Source organism: Sceloporus occidentalis, unplaced genomic scaffold, assembly GCF_023333645.1.
Source record: "Sceloporus occidentalis isolate IW3139 unplaced genomic scaffold, rSceOcc1.0.p SCAF_181, whole genome shotgun sequence".
NCBI lineage: Eukaryota > Metazoa > Chordata > Lepidosauria > Squamata > Phrynosomatidae > Sceloporus > Sceloporus occidentalis.
The window spans coordinates 872,725-895,232 of NW_028317161.1; the positions used below are offsets into that span (position 1 = coordinate 872,725).

The following is a 22,508-nucleotide window of genomic DNA, read 5'->3' on the forward strand; positions in this document are numbered from 1 at the left end:
TGGACATCATACAGGCTTCAGGCAGCATGTTAAATGTTAAAGTTCACAGTGCAACTAGAAAAAGACAGAACAAGTATGGCATGTTTTGAAGGGATGCCAGGAGAAAGGCTCTTCTCTCTAAAAAGAACATGGCAGCACAGGTTAGGCTTGCAAATTTGCATCTGCACAAACCACAAGACTTCCGGAACAATGTCCTTTGGACAGATGAGACTGAAGTGTAGATCTCCCACAAGAATGTGACTCTCGTGGCTGGTAGAAGGACCTACACAGGGATTTAAAAACTCACTGGGGAGGGATCCATTGGACACAAAACAGCCTGTTCCTTCTTCAGATTGCTTGGCATTACTGATCCCACTGCAACCAGCACAGCAGGATCATCCAGTGGCGGGATCACCATTACAGGCTCCTTCAGGTCAGCTGTAGAGGAGGGCTAACTTGAACCTGGATTTAATTTCCCAGGCCATCCAGCAGCCATATCTGCCCAGGACCGCCAGGGCTTTTTGGGGCAGTCTTTATACACATGGTCTGGCTTGCCACATCAGTTTCACAACTTGGATTTATCACAGCTAGCAGTGAGGTGGTCCCATTCTCTACAGTTCCTGCATAGAGGCCTAGGGTCAGCTGTGTAGGTCGTGTGTGTGTGCCCATAGCCCCTACACCTCCTGCACAGGAATGGCATCCCTGCCCCGTGTTGCTACCGATGGAAAAACTCTGGGGGGGGTGCACTATTCCACAGACCCCTTCCTCGTGCTCTTTTAACTGCACAAGGAACCTCCTCTTACCGTTCCAAATCCCCATCTCATTCTGTACCTTCTGTGGGCTAGATACTTTATTACAATAACGATTTAACCAGGCTATGATAGCTTCATCAGACACATATGGGTTATACATGTGAACAGTAAGAGGGATTTCCTCACCACCATACAGCAACGTGAAGCGGAGTCCATCCATCCAGTCCAGTCATCTTTCTTTCCTCTGAGGCTCTTGTAGATGTTATGACCCACACCGATGTTCAGTAGTGTTACTACATATGTACCTTTCACTTGGCCTTGCATGCAGTAGATGTCTTTAAGATCCAGTCCAAGTGTTTTAATTAGCACCTCCTCTACAACATACTTTGTTCCTTTTTCTTCCTTCTCTCTCTCAGGAACTCCAATCTTAATCGAATTTCAGTCTTACGACCTTAACAGATGCAAAATTGATGGTTGCATGCATTTTCATTTCACCAGAGCAATACAATTACTCAGGCTTAAGTTAGGCAGCCTGCTGCCTTAAATTGTTTTAACACAATCAGGGCCCAAACACACCACAATGCAAAGCAAGGGATTTGTAGCTGCTAGCAGACTAACAGGAACCAGAGCCAAACAATGCAAAGGGCCAGATTGAAGGACAGAACAGGTATATAAGAGCAGGGCTAAACTCAGGTAACGTGGTTCAGCTGTCCCAAGTAATTAGAAAGCGGTGCTCCTGAGAGGGAAGGGTGGCCACTAGTGGCTGCAGGTAGACATAACAATGTTAAAATTATCACACATGGCTTCTCCATTTAGGCTTAATTTTTGTTGAATAATATGGTTAATATGTCATGTGTTGTTCATCTGAGGTTCATCTGAGGTTGTACCTAAATTTTAGACCTGGAACAGATGATTGTTATTTTGTCCTGATATGTAAAACCATAGAATTCCAACTAAGTAATCTCACTTGTTTTGGGATGCATAGCAAGAAAGGGGGAGGAGTGGCCCTAAGTCTAACCTAACACAGTTTGGGTTACATTACAATTTGGTAAGCGTACAGCAACTTGTGTAGGTGTGATTTATAGACCCCCTGTAGAAGAGCTCAATAGTCTACTAATTGAGGAGATAGCTAAAATGACAGTGAAGGGGGAAGTTATAATCATGGGTGACTTTAATCTTCCTGATGTGAACTGGAAAAACTAGAGTCGGAGGTTCTACTTTAGTTATCTAACGTAAAGACAAATAAATTGATGGGGCCTGATGGGACACACCCCAAGTTATTAAAAGAGCTTGGTGGTATACTAGCAAAACATTAATGGATTTATTTAACAAATCATTGTTAACGGGAGACGTCACAGAGGATTGAAAATTAGTGACTGTTGTGCCCATTTACAAAAAAGGCAGTAGGGAGGATCTGTAGTGGGGAAATTAATGGAAACTATGTTAAAGGATAGGATTGTTGAACATCTGAAGTCACATGGGTTTCAAGATCAAAAACAACATGGGTTTACCTCAGGAAGATCATGCCAAACTAATCTTATTGATTTTGATTAGGTGACTAAAGCAATCGATCAAGGTGGTACAGTAGATATTGGGTAGTCAATGGCGTATATTAAGAGCAAGGTCTTTTCGCCAGTGGGGTACCTCAAGGATCTGTGTTTGGACCCATTTTAATATTTTTATTAGTGATATTGCAGAAGGTCTTGATGGAAAGGTATGTATTTTGCAACAGGGTTGACTCACTGCTAAATCCAAGGGCCACTACTCCATGCTAATACTACTGGACCTTTCAGCTGCTTTTAACACTGTGGACCACTCTCTTCTCCTTCAAATGCTTCATGATCTCGGCCTCCGCGACACTGCTCTCTCCTAGTTCACTTCCTACCTCTCTGATCGTACCATCAGCGTCTTCATTTCCAGTAACACTTCCCCTCCTTTCGCTCTCTCAGTTGGGGTACCCCAAGGCTCAGTTTTAGGACCCCTTCTGTTCTCTCTTTACACTTCCTCACTTGGCAAACTGATCTCATCCTTTGGCTTTCAATACCACCTGTATGCTGATGACACCCAGATCTATCAATCCTTCTCATCTTCCCTCCCTCCAATACTAAGATTCCCCCATCATGTTCCCTCATTGTTAATGGTGCCATCATCTCCCCATCTACTCATACACACTGTCTTGGTGTCACCCTTGACCTTTCGTTCACCCCCGCCACATTCAGTCTGTCTCCATCTTAAAAACATTGCCCGCACCTGTCCCTTCCGAACACAGCATGTCACTAAGGCTCTTGTCCATGCCCTGATTGCTCTTGATTACTGTAACTCTGTCTTAGCAGGTCTCCCTCTTAACCGTCTCACCTCTCTACAATCCACCATGAACGTCTCTCTCCTCTGTCAGTCTCTTCACTGGCTGCCTGTGCGCTTCAGGATTGATTTCAAAATCCTCACTCTTACTATCCCTTACTAAGCCCTTCACAGCGGTTCCCCTCCTTACATCTCCTCACTCATCTCTAAATACACTCCTAACCGGTCTCTCCGCTCATCCAATGATCTCCTTCTATCCTCTCTCCCCCTGCCTTAAGACCCACTTCTTTAAGGACGCTTATAATATTGCACATTAACACCCCCCATATTCCCTTAGCTCACCTCTCCTAGTCCCTCTAATGCAATATTTACACTAGTGTGGCTGGTCCATACCTACAATGGAACTTTTACGTTTTACCTATTGTGTAATACACCCTAAATCCCTCTAGATTGTAAGCTCGTTTGAGCAGGGCCCTCCTCACCTGTTGTCTCTGTAAGTCAATTTGTTATGTTACATACTACTTGTTTTGTCCTGTCTACCCATTGTACAGCGCTACGGAATTTGATAGCGCTATATAAAACAATAAATAAAAATAATAATAATGTTCCTGGAGGGATAAGCCAATTGGCAAATGGTTTAGGTAAACTGGAAAAATGGTCAGAGCTGTGGCAACTGGCATTTAATGTGGATAAGTTAAAAGTAATGTATTTTGGGCATAAAACCCCAAGGGCAGAGTATAGAATATTTGATACTGTCCTAACCCCAATGTGTGAGGAAAGGAATTTAGGGGTAATTATTTCTGAGGATTTAAAGGTAGGAAGACAATGCAATAGAGCAGCAGGAAATGCTAGCAGAATGCTTGGTTTTATAGGGAGAGGTATTAGCGGTAGAAAGAGGGAAGTGCTCATGCCGTTGTACAGATCGCTGGTGAGACCTCACTTGGAGTATTGTGTACGGTACTGGAGACCGTATCTTCAGAAGGATATAGATATGTTGGAGAAGGGCTACTAAAATGGTTCATGAATTACACAATAAAACTAAGCAGAAAAGTTTAAAGGATGTTAACAAATATAGCCTGGAAGAAAGACGTGACAGGGAGCATATGATAGAAACATGAATACTTGAAGGGAATCAACACGATAAAGGAAGAGAGTTGTGGTAGTATTTAAAAGGATAAATACTACCACAACAAGAGGACATGGTCTTAAGCTAAAGGGGCAAAAGTAACATCAGGAAATATTACTTTACTGAAAGATTAGTGGATGCATGGACTTGCATTCCAGCCGAAGTTGTAGATGTTAATGCAGTAAAGACATTTAAGCAAGCAAGGGATAGGCATAAGGCTAAGCTAGATATACTGTAGGATAAGGCCAGGGACTAAGGAAAGTATTCAGAGGATGGGCAGACTGGATGGGCTGAATGGTTCTTATCTGCTGTCACTAAACACGCTCAAATGCAACCAGCAGACTCTTATTTTTTTGCATTGTTTTTAACTAATTTTTCTGTCTGTCTGTATGTAGGATTCTATTTAATGTATTATTATTTAGAAAATACTATTAACCCTTTCATTCCACAGGACAGTGGATTTAGAGAGGGGGGGAGGCACAGGTGGGCTCCTTGGCTCTCCAAAGGATTAATATCACGTTAAACCCCATCTATGCCTTCTATAGGTTTATCTAAAATATTTTAACAACCCCACCCCCTGAGCAAGGAATAGGGGATACAGGTGGCATGGGTGGGCTTTTTTAATTATGTTCTCTATTTTTGGAGTTGCAGATAAGGAAATGGAAGTTGTAGGATTCTTTTGCATGCACTTTCCTGGCTTGAATAAAATGGCATCTACTTACAAGCAACTTACTGTCAGGGCTCACCTGAGATCCATAAATCATGTAGATGCACCTTCTACTCCACCTAGTGAAGCTGCATATGCTGCTTCCTTCTCTTAACAATGTTTACGACATCAGTAGGCAACCTCCATGTCCTGTATGAAACCCTTTTTGTGGTTAACTCCATATATATGCTCCAGCTTTACTTGACCTTGTTTGCGCTATGGTACCCTGACCCGGCTTCTTTTGACCACATGATCCTGTATTCAACTCAATTCAGGGGTTCCATTCCTGAACATAGTGACATGACACATATATATATACAATACAAGTTGCTATGCAAGCGTCAGCATGTAAGTCAAATCTAATTAGAAGAGTGAATTCATCCCTCCTTGCCTGACCATCAACTTCTTATTAATAGAATATTGTGCCTGATAATAAATTAAATCAAAACATATTAACATCAAAATGGCATGATCATGTAAAAATAAGTTTTTCTGCAACTTTTCATTTCCTGACATTTTATGTGATAAACAACATAGTCTGTTTTTTGCAGAAGAGCAAATGTGTCAAAATCTTAAAGGTTTCAATTCAGCTATGACTACAACAAAGACAGTTGTCACCAGAATTGCATAGATAACCACCTAAAGTCTGCTGAATATTTTAAGATGGGTTGGATCATCAAAATTCAATTACAGAGCACACATAGCCCTAAATACACAATGAACTGGTGTTAGGAAGAAAGGTAATACACACCATTTGTATTTTATAGCACCATTGGATGAATTTGGAAGCAGAGATGAGTTTTGTTTTGGTTTTATTATATTGCACATTAGAGAGCTTATCAACTTGTTAGAGGCCCAAAGCCATGGAAGAGGCATGCTTTAGGACATTGGATAGAGAGAGACACCTCCACAGGCACAAACCTCACTGCATGGTGCATGTAGATTGGAGCATGTAATGTATGCACACACACATACTTACAGTATCTCACAAAAGTGAGTACACCCCTAAGTGGAAATGTCCAAATTGGGCCCAAAGTGTCAATATTTTGTGTGGCCACCATTATTTTCCAGCACAACCTTAACACTCTTGGGTATGGAGTTCACCAGAGCTTCACAGGTTGCCACTGGAGTCCTCTTCCACTCCTCCATGATGACATCACAGAGCTGGTGGGTGTTAGAGACCTTGCGCTCCCCCACCTTCTGTTTAAGGATGCCCCACAGTTGCTCAAAAGGGTTTAGGTCTGGAGACTTGCTTGGCCAGTCTATCACCTTTACCCTCAGGGGATCATGCTCTGCTTCAGTATGTCACAGTACGTGTTGGCATTCATGGTTCCCTCAATGAACTGTAGCTCCCTAGTGCCGGCAGCCCAGACCATAACACTCCCACCACCATGCTTGACTGTAAGACACACTTCAGAGTTCTTTGCCATGAGGTGCCATGTTGAACTTCCCGTGACCAGTATGAGAGAGTGTGAGAGTGATGACACCAAATTTAACACACCTGCTCCCCATTCGCACCTGAGTCCTTGTAACACTAATAAGTCACATGACACCGGGGAGGGGAAATGACTAATTGAGCCCAATTTAGACATTTCCCCTATGGGGTGTACTCACGTTTGTTACCAAGGTTTAGACATTAATGGCTGTGTGTTGAGTTATTTTTAAGGGAACAGAAAAGTTACACTGTTATACAGGCTGTACACTCACTACTTTGCATTGTAGCAGAGTGTCATTTCTTCAGTGTTGTGACATGAAACGATATAATAAAATATTTACAAAAATGTGAGTGGTGTACTCACTTTTGTGAGATACTGTACACATATAAATGTGTGTGCAAGTCTATTGCCCATGCTCAAAGTGTAGATTTCACTTGTTCACATGAGTGGAAGTATAATTCAAGGTGATGTTCATTGTGGGACAAAATGCTTTCTGTACCCTACACTGGAGCCAGATAACAAAGATGTCTCCTTACCTGATAATTTAATTCACATTAATTAGTCCTAAATTTCAGAAACAGAACTTTTTAAAATTTGAAAAATATATATATTTATATGTTTTTACCATAAATTTACATTGGCACTAACCCTTAAAGTTCCTTTGTATATGCTGATTAAATTATGTTTTTTCACTCCTGGCTCTGAACTTGATTTATGTACTCTGTCTTATGATTAAGCACCTTGTTCGGCTCCGTTACGGTTTTGGTTATTGACTTTGTACTATACTTAGTTTTTGCCTCTGTCTTAAACCTCACTACATCCCTTATGAAAAAATGACTGCAGTTTTTATGAAGTAATACTGCACATTTACTGCACTTTTACTGCACATTTACTGCACTTTTTTTTCAGTATTACTGCACATTTACTGCACTTTTTTTTTTATATTGCAAACCTACAGTTGTACTTCAATGTACTGCAGCTTTATTGCATTTGTACTTCCGTACAAAAATAACTGCAGTAAGTACAGTGAAGTACCAATGCAGTAATAGTGCAGTATTGCAGTTTTTTCATGTCCAAAAAACTGCAGTATTACTTCAGAAAAACTGCAGTAATTTTTTTCGTATGGATATAACTCTTATAAAAGGGATCTCCCAATATTCCCCTGGTATATATATCAATTAGAAAGACACCACTGTTCAGTATGGATAAAAAAAATGATCAAAGGGAGAGGGGCATTTCTGACAAAATCGAAACGCTGTAGTACTAATTATAGTAAAGGCGTCCTTTTATGCACCAAACAAAACCTTTAGGGTTAAGCACAATGTAGTTCCTGGAAGGGGGATGCCTTGTGGAGGCAGCGACGTACGTTCCGATAAGAATTAGTTGAAAACCAGCCGCGTCAAGGACAAACTGATAATAAAGGTGCTTCCTTTTGATTAAATGATGGAAAAAGTATTTATTGATACAAATCCCTGAGGAACTCAACCCAGTCTGATGAAACGCCTTTCTGTTTACTTTACATGTGAAGGATTACATATTTTAATGTTTATTCCTTAAAAGAAACGCCTTTATTATCAGTTTGTCTGTGGTACATTCAAGTCAGTTTTCGACTGATTCTTATTGGAACATACAACTCTACCTCCATAAGGAATCCCTTCCAGGAACTACACCATGCTTCTTTTGGCTGCTTTTCAATGGCTTTACTATAATAAACGCTAAAGCATTTTTGTTTTGTGAGAAATGCCACTTCCTTTGATCATTCCTTATCCATACTGAACAGCTCTGGGCCTGTAGATGGTACCTAAGAAGAAATTAAAGGCTGCAGTAGACCGCCATCAGCAACCACGTACGTGTAAACCTGCCTACCCCACACAGGGTATTGAGCAAGAACGTGTCCCTGCGGACGTGACACCTATAAATGAATAAAGCAATACAAAAAAAATCTTTAAATTGACGCATCATACATATTGGCAGTTCTTATTCTTCATACCTGATACAATTTTCAATCCATGTACAAATAACAATGTTCACATATAAAGAAAAAAATATAGTACATATATACATACCAATACACATATACATTAATAATCAAGTTCCAAAGTTTTTTTACTACATACAAAATATGTTATTGCCTTCTGACTTGTTACAATTCAATGTGTACAATATATATATGCATATTAACAGATCAAATGCCTGACATTATCTAACTTTATTGCTCCTTAAATCTAAAACATAGGTTATATTTGAATTTCGTGTTTCACATTGCTGTTAATTCATGACAATGGAGTGGAGGATCAGGGGGAGAGGACATCACAGAAAGAACCGTCATTTTGCCCTAACTTGAACTCAAGACAATATGTTATTTTTGGCCCTTTTGCACATGTTTAATATATAATGTTATACTTTGTGGATAAAAAGTTAATCTTTAATTACGAAAGATGACTTTGAGCCAAGTGTTATGCATGAAATATAAGAGGATCGGCAGACATGGATTCAGTTTGGGAGATTATGGATTAGCGATTAGAACTGTCTAGGGTAGGGTTTGACCAAGTGGAATAACACAATATCTCAGGGCCCAGGTGCAAGCCTCCATGTATACATCCTGTTTTGGTCTGTTGTGAATCTAATTATTATGTCACAAGTGCAAAATGCAATTATATACATCATTGATAGGAGATTAGAGCCAATTTCAAAGGGCCAAGCCTTGCCCCCCCAACACCTGGAGTATCCCCCAAACCACAAAGGCTTTAGGAGTCAGTATTATGCCCCTGGATTAAAGTTTTTTCCCATCAGTCTTGCGTTTGGGGGACATACTCTCAAGTTTACAGTATGCAGCTTGCTCCTCCAATAAATTATCTCCGAGCATTCTAAATCGATTGCTTCTAACTGATGTGTCAAAGTTGTAATGTCTATTCAAATACCCTTGCATTGCCTACTTGAATTTTTTTTTTAATATCTTCATTCCTACAACTAGTGGTTTTTTTTGGAACCATGTGGCTGCAACCATTAGCAAGAGTTTAGTACTGTCTATTTTCTACACATTCTGTATCTGTAACATGGTTTTCATTTACACGTGTGCCATACATGAATATCAACAATGCACAGATTCCTAGAAGGGAAAATTATCGTTTTACAATGTTTATACAAACATCAAGTTTATTTTGTCATCAAAGGTATTTTAGTACTGCAGTGAGCTTCATTTGAAAACAGTTTGAATACACCAAATGGCAGATTATGTACATGTATATCATTCAGCCATTCAGCTCCTTTTCTCATGTTGTCGTCTTTGTTAAATAATCAAATCATCATCTTTCAGTGTAACTCTTCTTTCTAACAGAAAACAGACCAGTATATTAAGTTAAAGAAAATAAATGATCCAGGAAAAATCATCCTGGAGTATGTGTCGATGGCATGCGTATTTTGCATTATGCGTAAGCCAACATGGCCCTTCAACCCCTTTTTCCTGGAAGTGCTGGAATTTGGGCTCATAGACAAATGGACCACCATTTTGTCTTGCTTCTCCACATCTTCAGGTACAATATGGCTTTTTGTGTATCCAGCCAGACTACTGGTTTCAGGATCACCATATATTCCATCTAACATCATTGTTTTTGTGTGAGATATTCCACATGTACAAGGAAACTGAAAATAAAAAGAGGAAAAAGCAATAGTTTTGAAAGAATGTCTTCAGGACACACTTAGAGTGAAATTTGTCATGAACTCTTGCAACAAACATGTATTTGTTTTCTTTCATTAGCATGACAAGATCTTTCATAAAGAAATTGATTGGTGCATCTGATGTGGCAAAGAAACATTTTTAAAAAATGCCCTCTTCATGCATCCTTCAGAGAAGCATGCAAAATAGTTCTCAAATATATCACTTTAGTTGCCTGACATACTTACATACAATGAAAACTGAAAGGAGTGCCTGAAAAAGTTTGGTCTATCACCCTAAAGTGACCTTTAAATTAACGTTTGGGGGGGGGGGTTGCAAGAAAATGCATGGAGCCCCTGTGTGTATTTGCACTCATTCCCCGACCAATAGCTACATGCATTGCAGGAAAAAGTGGTGTTATGTGCATCCCGTCCACTCACTCAAAGAGATGACTTTCACAAGAGTTCCAAGGGGGTCTAATGACCCTCCCCATGCTCATGTTCAGAAAGTGCTCTAATTACTTGAGCGAGAGTGGTTTATGCCAATAAATGGCTGCTTCAAACAGTTAAAGCTGTTTTAATACGTGGGCAGAGAAAGGGGAGTCTGGCCTTGAAGATGAATTATCTTCTGCAGGTAAGTAGGTTTTCTTTTTGACTATACTATAACATAAATTCTTCATTGGTGGGGATTGCCCTTTTAACTTTGTTGATAATGTTTGTGCCCTAAGAAGACATTTCTCTTTGGGCTTTTACTTTGTACGCTGTTTTTCGTTTAATTACACCTCTTGTTTTTCTTATATTATCAGCATGTGAAAGTTATAAACATTTTATTACTTCTTGCTTTGCACACATTCATTTTGGGGAATATTACATGTAGGACTCTATTACCAGTAGGTGTATAAAACAGTGCCAGAATGCTAGGACACATTTTTTCATAATGTAAACCATTAAATGGATGCGCAGCCTATAATAAGGATTTATTATATCAGGATGGGGTGAAGATATTTAGGTGATCACAAGAGAGTCACTTGACTTTCTTGTCAAAGGAAAAATGCTGCATGGAACATCTTGATGACGGGGACTCTTGGGCCCTTCCTTTTCCTCTCTATGTCTTTGTCTCTGCAGAGTATATCCATGTTGATGTCAGAGAAGGTGAGAGAGAGCTGGAGAATCCCAGACACACAAGGATGAAGTTGCCTACAAACAACTACTAATAAAGACAATGAGATATTCACACAAAAAAATGCACACATGCAACTAAAGTAAAACAAATGTACTCTTGCCAACTCACATTTGCACTTGCATAAATTAACACTTAACTTGCATACATTCTATTTCAATCAATGCAGGTATAAAAAAAGAAAGCAACTTGTGGATATATTAACTTTTACATTGTGTTTAATATTTTACTTTATTAAGAGGGCGGTAGATAAATGGAACAGTTTCAGAAGTCAGCCTCAGAAGTACTAGAGGCTAAAACAGTGAGGGAATTTAAACATGCATGGAGTACGCATGATGCTGTCCTGAATCTAAGACATGACCAAGGACACAGATTATAAGGACTGTTAAATGAGAACAGATGCTTGTTGTATCCTGGGATGCATCATCTTTTTTCCTGAAGCATCTAGAATTCATAGGTGACCAGTTTTAAATACCCATACTGTCAAACCTAGCTGCAGGGGGTAATTGCCTCCTGGGCTGGTCCCCATTCTCAAAAAAGGGCCGGTTCACTTGCAGAGGCAGTGCTCAGTGGGGTCATGTACCATGACATTACTTGACTCCACTATAGTTGCGCAGTAGCTTGTATAGTTCCAGCCCTCTCCTGCCTAGCTGTTAACTAGATGTTTCATTTTGTGCCAGTCTTGTTATTTTTTATTCTTATGAAGCTCTGCCACTGTGATATTATGGGAGTAGAAGAAAACAGACTTTGCATAATTTTCTTGTTAGCTGCAAAACACCCAAAGGTGTAGATTGAGCATTGATGCTCCTTACCTTCTCTCGCAGTTTCCTTTCCTTCCTCTCTTGCACCGTAGTCAGATAATTCACAGCTGCGTATTCCAGCACCGATAGGAAGACAAACACAAAACTAACCCAGAGATAAATGTCCACTGCTTTTATATATGAGACTCTTGGCATTGAGGCATTTACTCCGGTTATTATGGTTGACATTGTCAGAACAGTGGTTATACCTTGAAAATTAAACAAGATAATTTGTTCAGTTCCCAGATAGTAGTGAAGCAACTCCATGTTTTGCTATAAAGCAGCAATAGAAAGATGATTAAACTCTAAATCAGTATTTTTCTATATAAAAACACAAACAATTGTGAAGAAAAGCAAATAAATTATAGAAGACAAAAAAGATATTATAAACAAAATTACAATATTATGTGATTTGCTTGATATTTACAATTATGAAAAATAACTGCCCCCTTTATAAGTCAACCCTTAATGTAAATATAATGTCATTTTATAAATGAAAGGTCCAGAGTGCGATTGCCCACTAGACAGACTAGGCATGTGCCTGAAGCACCAAAGCACAATAGAAGGTGAAAGGGGAGGACTACCAGTAGCTCCACTTGGGCCCCAATTGGCCAGTCTAGATGTATGCCCCTCCAGATTTATGCCCCTCCTAAAACATATTTTTTTATTTTTACATGTGGGCAGGATTCGAATGATAGGCACTTCTCACATTCTTTAGTGTGTGGCCTCCTGCTGGATACACTAGTTTGCACATTGGAAAAGAGGGTTGCAAATGCAAAATGCAGAATTCTATGCCATTTTTTTTCTTTCTATTAAAGTATGAGGTGTATGACATGGGGTACAGTACACAAAGTAGCTCAAGCACAGACTACAGAGACATTTAAAAAAAATCTTGAGTCACGTGGTCAGGTGTAGCAGTGATTGTCACCCAACAAGAATTAGGCATACTCAGCTGTCCTCCTATTTATGGCATTAGCTCCCTTCTTATGTATGTGTAAACAAAAGCTATGGATTTTAAACAATATATCCCATGGGGTTGCACAAGGCTTAGCTATGTAACTGTATTGTGCACTGCAGGTTAGGCACAGAGTTTAGTCTTACCAAGAGAGACTCGTGCAGGGACTGCCCTCCGATCTATCCAGAAAGATACCCATGAAAGCATGACCATTAACGTTGCTGGAAAATATGTTTGCAGCAGGAAGAAGAAGATGTGGCGTCGTAAAGTGAAACTAATGTACAGCCGATTATACCATCCTAGAGTTTAGGAGGAAAAGCCAGTTGTTTAGAACTGTTAAATGTGGAATCTGACGCATGTTACTACATTAAATGGAATATGCTATACAATTTTATCTACTAGAGTACTAACACCAACAGGTCCTTTACACATTCTTACTAAAAAGCTAATTTGTAATTCTATTTCTGACTTTTGATACACACAAGTCCTAAAAGATTGTGTTCCAGCATCTGGCAAGATCATTCATCCCTTTTTTTTTAATGCAGGGTCCAACTATTTGTATCTGTCATTGTAGGCAGTAACGATACAAAGTAAATGAAGTAACAGATACCTGCTTTTAGAGGTCAGATGACTATTTAATCAATATCTTTATTGCTAAAGAGTCCTTTTAATTTAGGTCTTTCCGAGGTCCTGAAAGCTGATGTAATTCATAATGTAACCTATATTTTTACATGTTTGCCCAATAAAAGGTATCAACTTTGACTTTATTGGTTAAATTACAGAACATGCTAGTGTTCAGATCAATGTTATTTTACATCTCTTTGAAATGGCTACCTGACCTCCAATAATATATTGCCATGAAAAATATAAATGTGTTAAGACCTTATGGACATTACTTAAGACACATAGAAATTTTTTTGTATAGAAAATATATCCAAGGACCCATATATTTGAACAATAAATGATGCTAGGTACCAGTGCTGCTATAGAAGGCAAGTCGCGATGTCGTATGGAACTTCTGAATCAAAAACTGAGACAGAGATATCTTCTCATCTGTTTTTAAGGATTCATTTCCATTTTTCCAGTAAAGCATCAGGTCCTCATCTGTATAGGCATCTTTACATAACCAAAGGAAAAAACAAAATGTAAAATCCCTAGTATCAGTTAAAGGCCAGGCAATTGCAACAGTTACACGAGGGTACACTTTTATTATATGACAAAATACTGTGATAGGAGTAAGGTAAATCATGCCGTATCAAAGGACTCTTTAAGGAATGCCCAAGGATCTCTCAATTCCAAAGCGAATTGCAGGTCAGCACTTGTTATCATTGCACCTGTCAGTGGTCATAATGTTATGGCTGATCGGTGTAAACTAGTAAGGGAGATACTGTTGGAGGGCACAGTAGATATGGGTATGCAAGTGCTGGATAGTTAATGCATATTTATTTATATCTATGTAATATATTAGCGTGTAATCATTTCCAAAAGCTGATCAATTTTAAGTAATTTTTTAAAAAGTTGAATTTGATAAACGTGTGTCCCTTTTCAACCCCAAACAATGCACATAAATGTAATAATAACAATAATAAAAAAAAATAACGCATGTAATATTGGATTGCCAAACAATGAGATTATCTAAATAAATGTATTACTTACAACTTTCTAGCTCCAAGGAACATGTCTGAGTATCCAATGGAAATCGACTAAAGTCCATGTTGCACATAGCTGTCACGGTAATTCTTAATGAAAGAGATTAAAGCAAATTAATATAATATACCCCTGCTATACCGCTATGATAAAAACATCAGTCCAATTCTTCATTACAAAATTACTTTTTCAATTTGGCCATTTTATTGCTCATCGACTTGACTACTGACCTGAACAGTAAATGTGTCAACTTTGACACCACACAGTTTAATGTCTATGGCTTCACCTGTAAACAGCCAGGGAAAGGGGCCCATCACTGTAATCGATTTTTGATTACAGGGAGCTTTTTTTTTATTTTTTATTAACCATGTTATTCTAAGGGGTATGAATTATTTTAGACATTTTTTATGTGTAGACTCAAAGCATTATGTTCATTAGCGTACCTCGAAACTTCCCAGTATGTCGGTTTTGAGGTCCTTCCTTCCCATTTGTTAGAGGGGTGGGGCTCAGTCAAATGAAGAAGGGCTAGTCATATGGGGCTGTGGCTAGCCACATGTGGTGGAAGCAGTAAAAAAAAATGCCAAAACAAATGGGGTGTGGGCAGAGCTAAATGCCTCTTCCCCTACCCGAAGAATTAAAGGGCTGCCATGGAAGACAGGTAATCACCTGCCATACCCAGAATCCCCAGGGAGATCCAGATAGTTCCAAATTATGTTCATAGGTGATTGATAAATGTACCCTATAAATAAGAAAACACAGGCTTGTGACTTACCAAAAAACTCTTACCATTGCAAATCTTTACAGATTTCTTTTTTCTTTTCGGAACACACCAGGTAAAACACCAGGTACCAGTAATATTTTGTTCTTTATTTCTTGTTTATGCATTTAATAGCTATTAATCTGTCATGATATTAAATTAAACAAAGCTAAGGTACGCACTTGACAGTCCAGTCATACCTCATACTGTATAGAACATGTCCATCTGGGTACACACGAAGCATTATGTTGTCTGTTGTCGTGTCATGAATGAAAGATCTTTTGGAGTGAACAAAGAAGACATCAGGAACCCATATTTTTTTCACCAGTCGACTATCAAAGGTCATGCTTTTATTGGTGCTACTGGGAAATGATAACCGTTCATCCTTCCAGTAATGCCGGAGGTACAGAGTCATGGTGAAATCCTGGAGTAATTACAAACATATCAATCAAACCCACCACTATCAATATCCTCTATCAATATAATATCTTTAATTTATTTATAAATATGTACGACTTAGTCTTAATTCTTTCACTATGCAGCAATGAAGCAAGGTTCATATTTCTGAAATATTTACTACGTCAAAACGTCCTATTCTATTTAGTATAATCATTGTTATATTTTATATTTCATAAAACTAACAACAAAAATTAAGCATTCTTGGTTCATAAAGCTGCATCATTACTGCCCATGCAGAGCAGAGTTTTTCTATCTTGGTCCCCAACTAGCCTCAACAGTGCCTGCTTTCAGGGTGTCCTTAGATGAGTGCAGATTGCTCTTTTTCTGCATTGCTGGCCTGAGTAAACTAAGGAGTCATTAGTGGTAATTAGCTAACTTTAAGCAGCAATTTATGGACGTCTACATTGGAACTCGCTGCCAACATTGTAAGATCATGCTTATATGTATGAATGTATTCCATATCCTCAACCTGTTTTCCCTTACTGTAGGTTTGGGGCATGGATTCATCAATACTTGTGAGTTATTTATTTATGTAACCAACTATTCAGAATAAGAAGAATGTATTTTATTTACATATTTATTTAATGTGTGTTTAATTTATAAACCAATTTGCTGATGTTCATATGCACATTTTTCAGCCTTTTATGGCTGTAGAAGCCTAGGGAGAGCCTACTGCTGAGGTTTCATGTGAGTTGATATTGCACCTTTTCCTCTATATGAAAATAAGGAGACATTAGATTTTTTGTATAATTATTAATAAAAGCTTAGTGTTATGTTCTAGTTTGTGTTTTCACAAAGGTAGTGATACTCCCTTTTTCTTAGAGTAAGAATAACCGAGACCTTCAGCTCCATTGTACAAAAGCAGGACTGTCTCTCCTAAATATAGACACTTGTGAGGTATGATTATTTATGTGTATGCCTTCTATTCCAGTTTCCATCCATATTCGTTCATTAGTATTCTATTGTAGGCTTCCGCTATTGTTTCTATATAATCCTGAGCCTGTTATTGAGGATGATGGGATTGGTTCAGCAATAGCTGTAGGGCAGTAGCTGCCCAGGCCACTATATTACGTGATGCTATATTCTGTGACAATATTGTGACACCATGGTGCAATACGGTGGTAGGATGCAGGAGCTGAAAATGAGCAGTGAGGCATCAGAAAAAGCAGGAGCTTGTATTCCTGCATGCTGTGTATTGGAAAGAATTAGATTATTATGACAACATATAATATTCCAATCAGCAGACTACCATTCTTATATTCCCCTGTCTCTGCAAAACAAATTAAACATACCATATCAACTTCTGAAATACTATCCAGACTCTCAACTTGTACATCAACACCCACAGGTATTGCGGGACCTAAGGCAAAGGAGATTTTAACATGAATTATTGGTCATTAAAATCAATGCTAGATTACACTCACACATTTTATGGCATTTTAAATTTCATTTGGAATTATGAAGGTTACACAGTGAACTAATTATAATATAATCTCGAAATTGATTTGGCTTCCAACCTACTTGGACTGTGATCAGTCTGAGATATTACATGGTACCTTCATCTTATTTGTTTTGGCACTTATGGTATACATCAATTTCCCCTCATCCCTTGAAAGACCTGAATTTACAAAGCAGTTTATTTACGAGAGAGTTGTGGTTTCAACTCCCTCACTTCACTATTCATAATAAAGGGCAGAATTTAAAGACATCTATCTGATTTAACGATATCTGGCACTGGCCCAGGACTAGTTCAATTATTTTTGCCACCTTAGGCAAAATCTGAGTCCCCCTTGGCTCTGCCCTTGATAATCGCCCTTGGGGGCAGAATCATGTGAGTGCATCATGCACATGCCCCACCCACCCTTTGTTGATGGTGCCTAAGTCTCCAGTACTCCTCCTGTTACAAAATGGACTGGAGGACTTGGGTGTTCAGGCACCCTGGGCAGGCCATCACTGTGGCACCCCTCCTCTTTTTCTCTCCTTTGATTCTCCTCTCTCATTTTTCTTTATTTTATCTCTCCCCTTTCTCTTTATCTCTCCTCAATTTCTTCTATTTCTTGTTATCTATCATTTTTTCTTGTTATCTATTACTTTTTCTCTTTATCTCTCCATTTTCTTGCTACGTCTCACCTTTCTCGTTGATCCGCCCTTCTCATTATCTCTCCTCTCTCTCTTTCGCTTAATCTCAGCATTAAGCGTCAGCACTGAGTGAGCAGTGAGACAGAGACCTTGCACTCCCACCTTTCCTCAGTGGCAAACTGGACTGCCTGCTGCTGGCCCTGCTCCCCCAACAGCGTGTAGTCTAGTCCACCGCAGAGGAGGAGAAATTTGTAAACTATTCCATTCAAATGCACCTGGGATGGGTTGTCTCTGCCCCTTTATGAATTTATTAACTCCTATCCCACTGTACATAGGATGCAGGGCAATGTGTTCACTGCCTTCTACCCTGTTTGTTCACTGTAGGAGGATCAATGCTGTTTCAACTCGCTCAAAGTGCAAAATAATGTATTTTCTTGGTGTTCTAGAGTAGAGTAGAGGTTGCTTAATTCAGTGGACATTTTTTCCAAATGCCTAGTTCCTTTGGAATTCTGCAGCTGCACGATGCCAGCTACAGATGGTAGCATCACCATCACAATTTTTTTTATTTTTTATTTTTTTTTACAAAAACTCCATCTCTCCTCTCTTCACATGTGCAGCAATGTATTCTAGCCTAGGCCAAGTAGGTGGTTGGCAGATCCTCTGTGTCAAAACTGAGGGGGCAGATCACTCTCTTGGGAAATCAGATTGTTCAATGGGCTAGTTACAGGGGAGATCTCTGATCTCTCCAACCAGACCGCTTACCCTACTACTTTATAAGGCACTTCCTAGAGCAGTCCCCAAAAGTAAATATGCCGGTGCATTAAATGGCAAAGGTAGAAAATGTACCTGTTAGGAACATGGCCAAGATACAGCACAGTTAAGGAAAAGTTTTTATTATGTTTATTATGTAAAGCAATATATCTATTCCCCCCAGACAATGTGCCAAGAGCATTTGGTTTACATCTTGTCATGATTTCTATGTACTGAATACTACAATGTATCTCCCACTGTGTGGCTAGGAGGTGGACGTATATAGAGACATACATGTGATAGTATTTATATACACTGATATAAAACTATCCTGTATCTAAGACAAGACCAGGGACTGATTGAAGTCCCTACCATCTGCGTCAGGAGAAATGGGCAGACTAGATGGGTTGAATGGTTCTCATCTGCCATTAAATTCTGTTTCTTGTAAAGCTAGCTATATTCTTACAGATAAATATTAAAAAAAATGTAAGATTTCATTTTGTTGAAACTGCATTAAGCTTATGAATGCATAAGTAAAAAATTAAAATACATAAAGGGATCTAACAAAGAACATGAAGGATGTTTCAAATGAGCAGAAATGTTAAAACAAGAGGTCATAATCTGACACTAGAGGTTCATGTAATGTAAGGAAGTTTTACTTTTCTCAGAGGGCGGTAGAAAAATGGAACATACTATGATTAGAATTGGTAGAGGCTAATACAGTGATGGCATTTTAGGAGAAGCTATCCTGAATCTAACACAAGACCAATAATTGATTAAGGTCTGAGGTAGTTCCATCAGAAAAATGGACAGACTAGATGGACCAAACGATCTGCCTTCAAAATCTAGGTTTCTATATGACTTTAGAATATTAATAGGTTTTATATAGCTCTCAGACCAGCTAGAGCTTTAAACTGAGAAGATGTATTTTGACATAAGCGCTCCTTACCTGCCAACCCTTTCCATAATACAATCTTCTAATGCGGATATGATTTCTGGCTGGTAGACAGATAGAATGTGGATACATGCAAACAGAAACTGTAACCAAATGAATGCTTGGGGAGTTCTTAAATATTGCAGGCTGTAGGCTAACAGATCTACGCATGACATCTCAAGGGCTTTCTATTATATGGTCTACATTCCATCTGTGCTTTGATGCTATTTACTTTTATAATACTAGCAAAATCAACTGTATTAATAATAAGGTCATTCTCATCTTGCAGCAAAATCACTGGAGCAGAAACACAATTGTACTAATGGTCTATCTTATTACTGAAAAGCATGTCATCTCCTAATATTCCGCTTGGCTTGTTTCTATGGGGATTCAGAGAAATATGAAATCTCTGGCACAAAGGATTTAAAATCCAAAGAGCCATGCAATGGTATCCCTATGATTTGTATCCCCAATTCCCCATATAAGCTTGTCATCAGGTGAGGAAGGGATAAACCAAAGCTGCAGTTACTTGAACACTATAAAGAAAGTATAAGCAAAATCAGACACTAAATACAGGTGCCTGTGTAAAGATAGCTGATTACTGCCAATTGATCCCAAATCAATAATCCATCAGAGCCATAAGTAGGGCTCTTGGAACATGGGGAAAAGTAGGAGGTCTGAATGATGAATGTGGGGCATTGCTGTCAGGCGACTTAAGTGCACCCCATATCTCTCCTCTCTCTCTTTCGCTTAATCTCAGCATTAAGCGTCAGCACTGAGGGAGCAGTGAGACAGAGACCTTGCACTCCCACCTTTCCTCAGTGGCAAACAGGACTGCCTGCTGCTGGCCCTGCTCCCCCAACAGCGTGTAGTCTAGTCCACCGCAGAGGAGGAGAAATTTGTAAACTATTCCATTCAAATGCACCTGGGATGGGTTGTCTCTGCCCCTTTATGAATTTATTAACCCCTATGCCACTGTACATAGGATGCAGGGCAATGTGTATACTGCCTTCTACCCTGTTTGTTCACTGTAGGAGGATCAATGCTGTTTCAACTCGCTCAAAGTGCAAAATAATGTATTTTCTTGGTGTTCTACAATGTCATTCTCTGTGAAGTCTAAATTGTAGCTTATCCAAAGGAAGCAAAGTAGAGGTTGCTTAATTCAGTGGACATTTTTGCCAAATGCCTAGTTCCTTTGGAATTCTGCAGCTGCACAATGCCAGCTACAGATGGTAGCATCACCATCACAATTTTTTTTTTTTTTTATTTTTTTTTTACAAAAACTCCATCTCTCCTCTCTTCATATGTGCAGCAATGTATTCTAGCCTAGGCCAAGTAGGTGGTTGGCAGATCCTCTGTGTCAAAACTGAGGGGGCAGATCGCTCGTTCCAAGAGCCCTACTTATCAGAGCCATAAGTAGGGCTCTTGGAACATGGGGAAAACTAGGAGGTCTGAATGAGGAATGTGGGGCATTTCTGTCAGGCGACTTAAGTGCACCCCATATCTTGCAGCGCATCTTGAAAGTTGCTGGTCACATTTTCTTTGCCTTAAACACATGCCTTACAGGGCCGGTAAAACTTTGCAACAAATAAGCCTTATTTACAAAGGCAATATCAGCAGAAACAAATTATCATACTTACTATTTTTAGTTTGGTAGAATGTGGATACAATATCACCAGATAACTGCTGCATCATGTAGAGAGTAGTAAAAGAAACATTTCTGCCATTTTGTTTTTCTCCATAATGCTTCCTGGCATTTAAAAACTGTTTTTAAAAGTTTATTGAAATACTACAGTTGCCTAGAAACCTAGTCTTTTCAGTGCTCCAGAGCCCTCCACTATGTATTTACATCACGGCAGTCTAAACACTTACAGCTTGACCTACCTTACGTTAACATCCCTTCTACATATACAGCAAAAGCTATGTTATTTTTAAATTTTCCAATTTTGATTATTAGCATGACTGTCTGAAAATGAGGAGTGGGCCCCAACAAAAACTAAGCTGAAAGCTCAGAATTTTTATTTGTATTTCATTTTCTCACTGACTCTCTGTTACTTTCTGTCATGCTGTCCACATTCTCCATCTCCTTTTGCACATCTCTGCTTCTTGTTCTCCATGATGTCATACTTCTCCGGGGATCTGCTTCTCCCAGTGATCCCCTGGGTTTCTGCTTTTCCTTTTCTCTGCAGATCTGCCAGCAGTTTTCTGGCCTCCTAAAGCACTCCTGCATCCAGTTGGTTGGCCCTGTGGTGCTTGTTGAGGCTCCGCCCTGATGCAGAAGTGCTCCAGAAGGTACAGGGAGAAGTTCACCGGAAAAGGAGGAAGAAGCATAGAACAGACAGAGAAAGAAGAATTTATTTGAATTTTTTTTGGTCCATGTGCACAAGTCTATTTATTTGAGATGGAGGGCCGGCCCTACCACGGGTCCTGGTGGGTCCATGGGAAATCGCAGACAAGACAGTATTTCAGGATACTTTAGCAAAAAAATCTACCTGTTCCTGTGAGTGCAATATTGTGTAGTGGGGGTTTCTCTACTTTGACATATTACACTATTGTTTCTATTTATTTTCTTTTATGTTACTCCTGGATTTAAATCCGAAAGGATGTGCATTACAGATGATTTGTATTTTTGAAGGTTGTATTCCCTCTACGTATATTTTTCTACACCATTTGGTGGCGACTGTATAATTTTCTATTTCTATTTTGTTTTTTGAGCGCACTTTTACACTTTTATTTTTCATTACCTTATTTATAACATACAGTTAAGTACTATCATTCTATATCAAAATTTGTATTGTATTCACAACTTGATACTGGTTTACATTTTGGGATTTTAAATGAAAAAGAGTACCTTAAATATTTAGATCAGACCCTATTATACCTGTTTTTAATTTTCATAGGTCTCTGGTGAATCCCCAGAGCATAGACAGTTTAGGTGAAGGTCTTTCAGAGTTTGTTGATTTCTATTGGCAACCAGTTGCTGGAACAATGTC

The 22,508-nt window shown here is 39.0% G+C and overlaps 1 protein-coding gene across 1 annotated transcript in view; it reads right to left on the minus strand.

The window, feature by feature from the left end:
- Positions 1-9,630: 9,630 nt before the first annotated feature.
- Positions 9,631-22,508, minus strand: part of LOC149278767 (gamma-aminobutyric acid receptor subunit rho-2-like) — a 38,607-nt gene continuing 25,729 nt past the window's right edge. The window contains exons 3-9 of the mRNA XM_089501746.1: positions 17,045-17,112; positions 15,494-15,717; positions 14,546-14,628; positions 13,865-14,005; positions 13,036-13,188; positions 11,947-12,143; positions 9,631-9,942 (exon numbers count right to left, since the gene is read on the minus strand). Coding sequence (XP_089357872.1) covers positions 9,631-9,942; positions 11,947-12,143; positions 13,036-13,188; positions 13,865-14,005; positions 14,546-14,628; positions 15,494-15,717; positions 17,045-17,112 — 1,178 coding nt within the window. The remainder of the gene's footprint in view (positions 9,943-11,946; positions 12,144-13,035; positions 13,189-13,864; positions 14,006-14,545; positions 14,629-15,493; positions 15,718-17,044; positions 17,113-22,508) is intronic.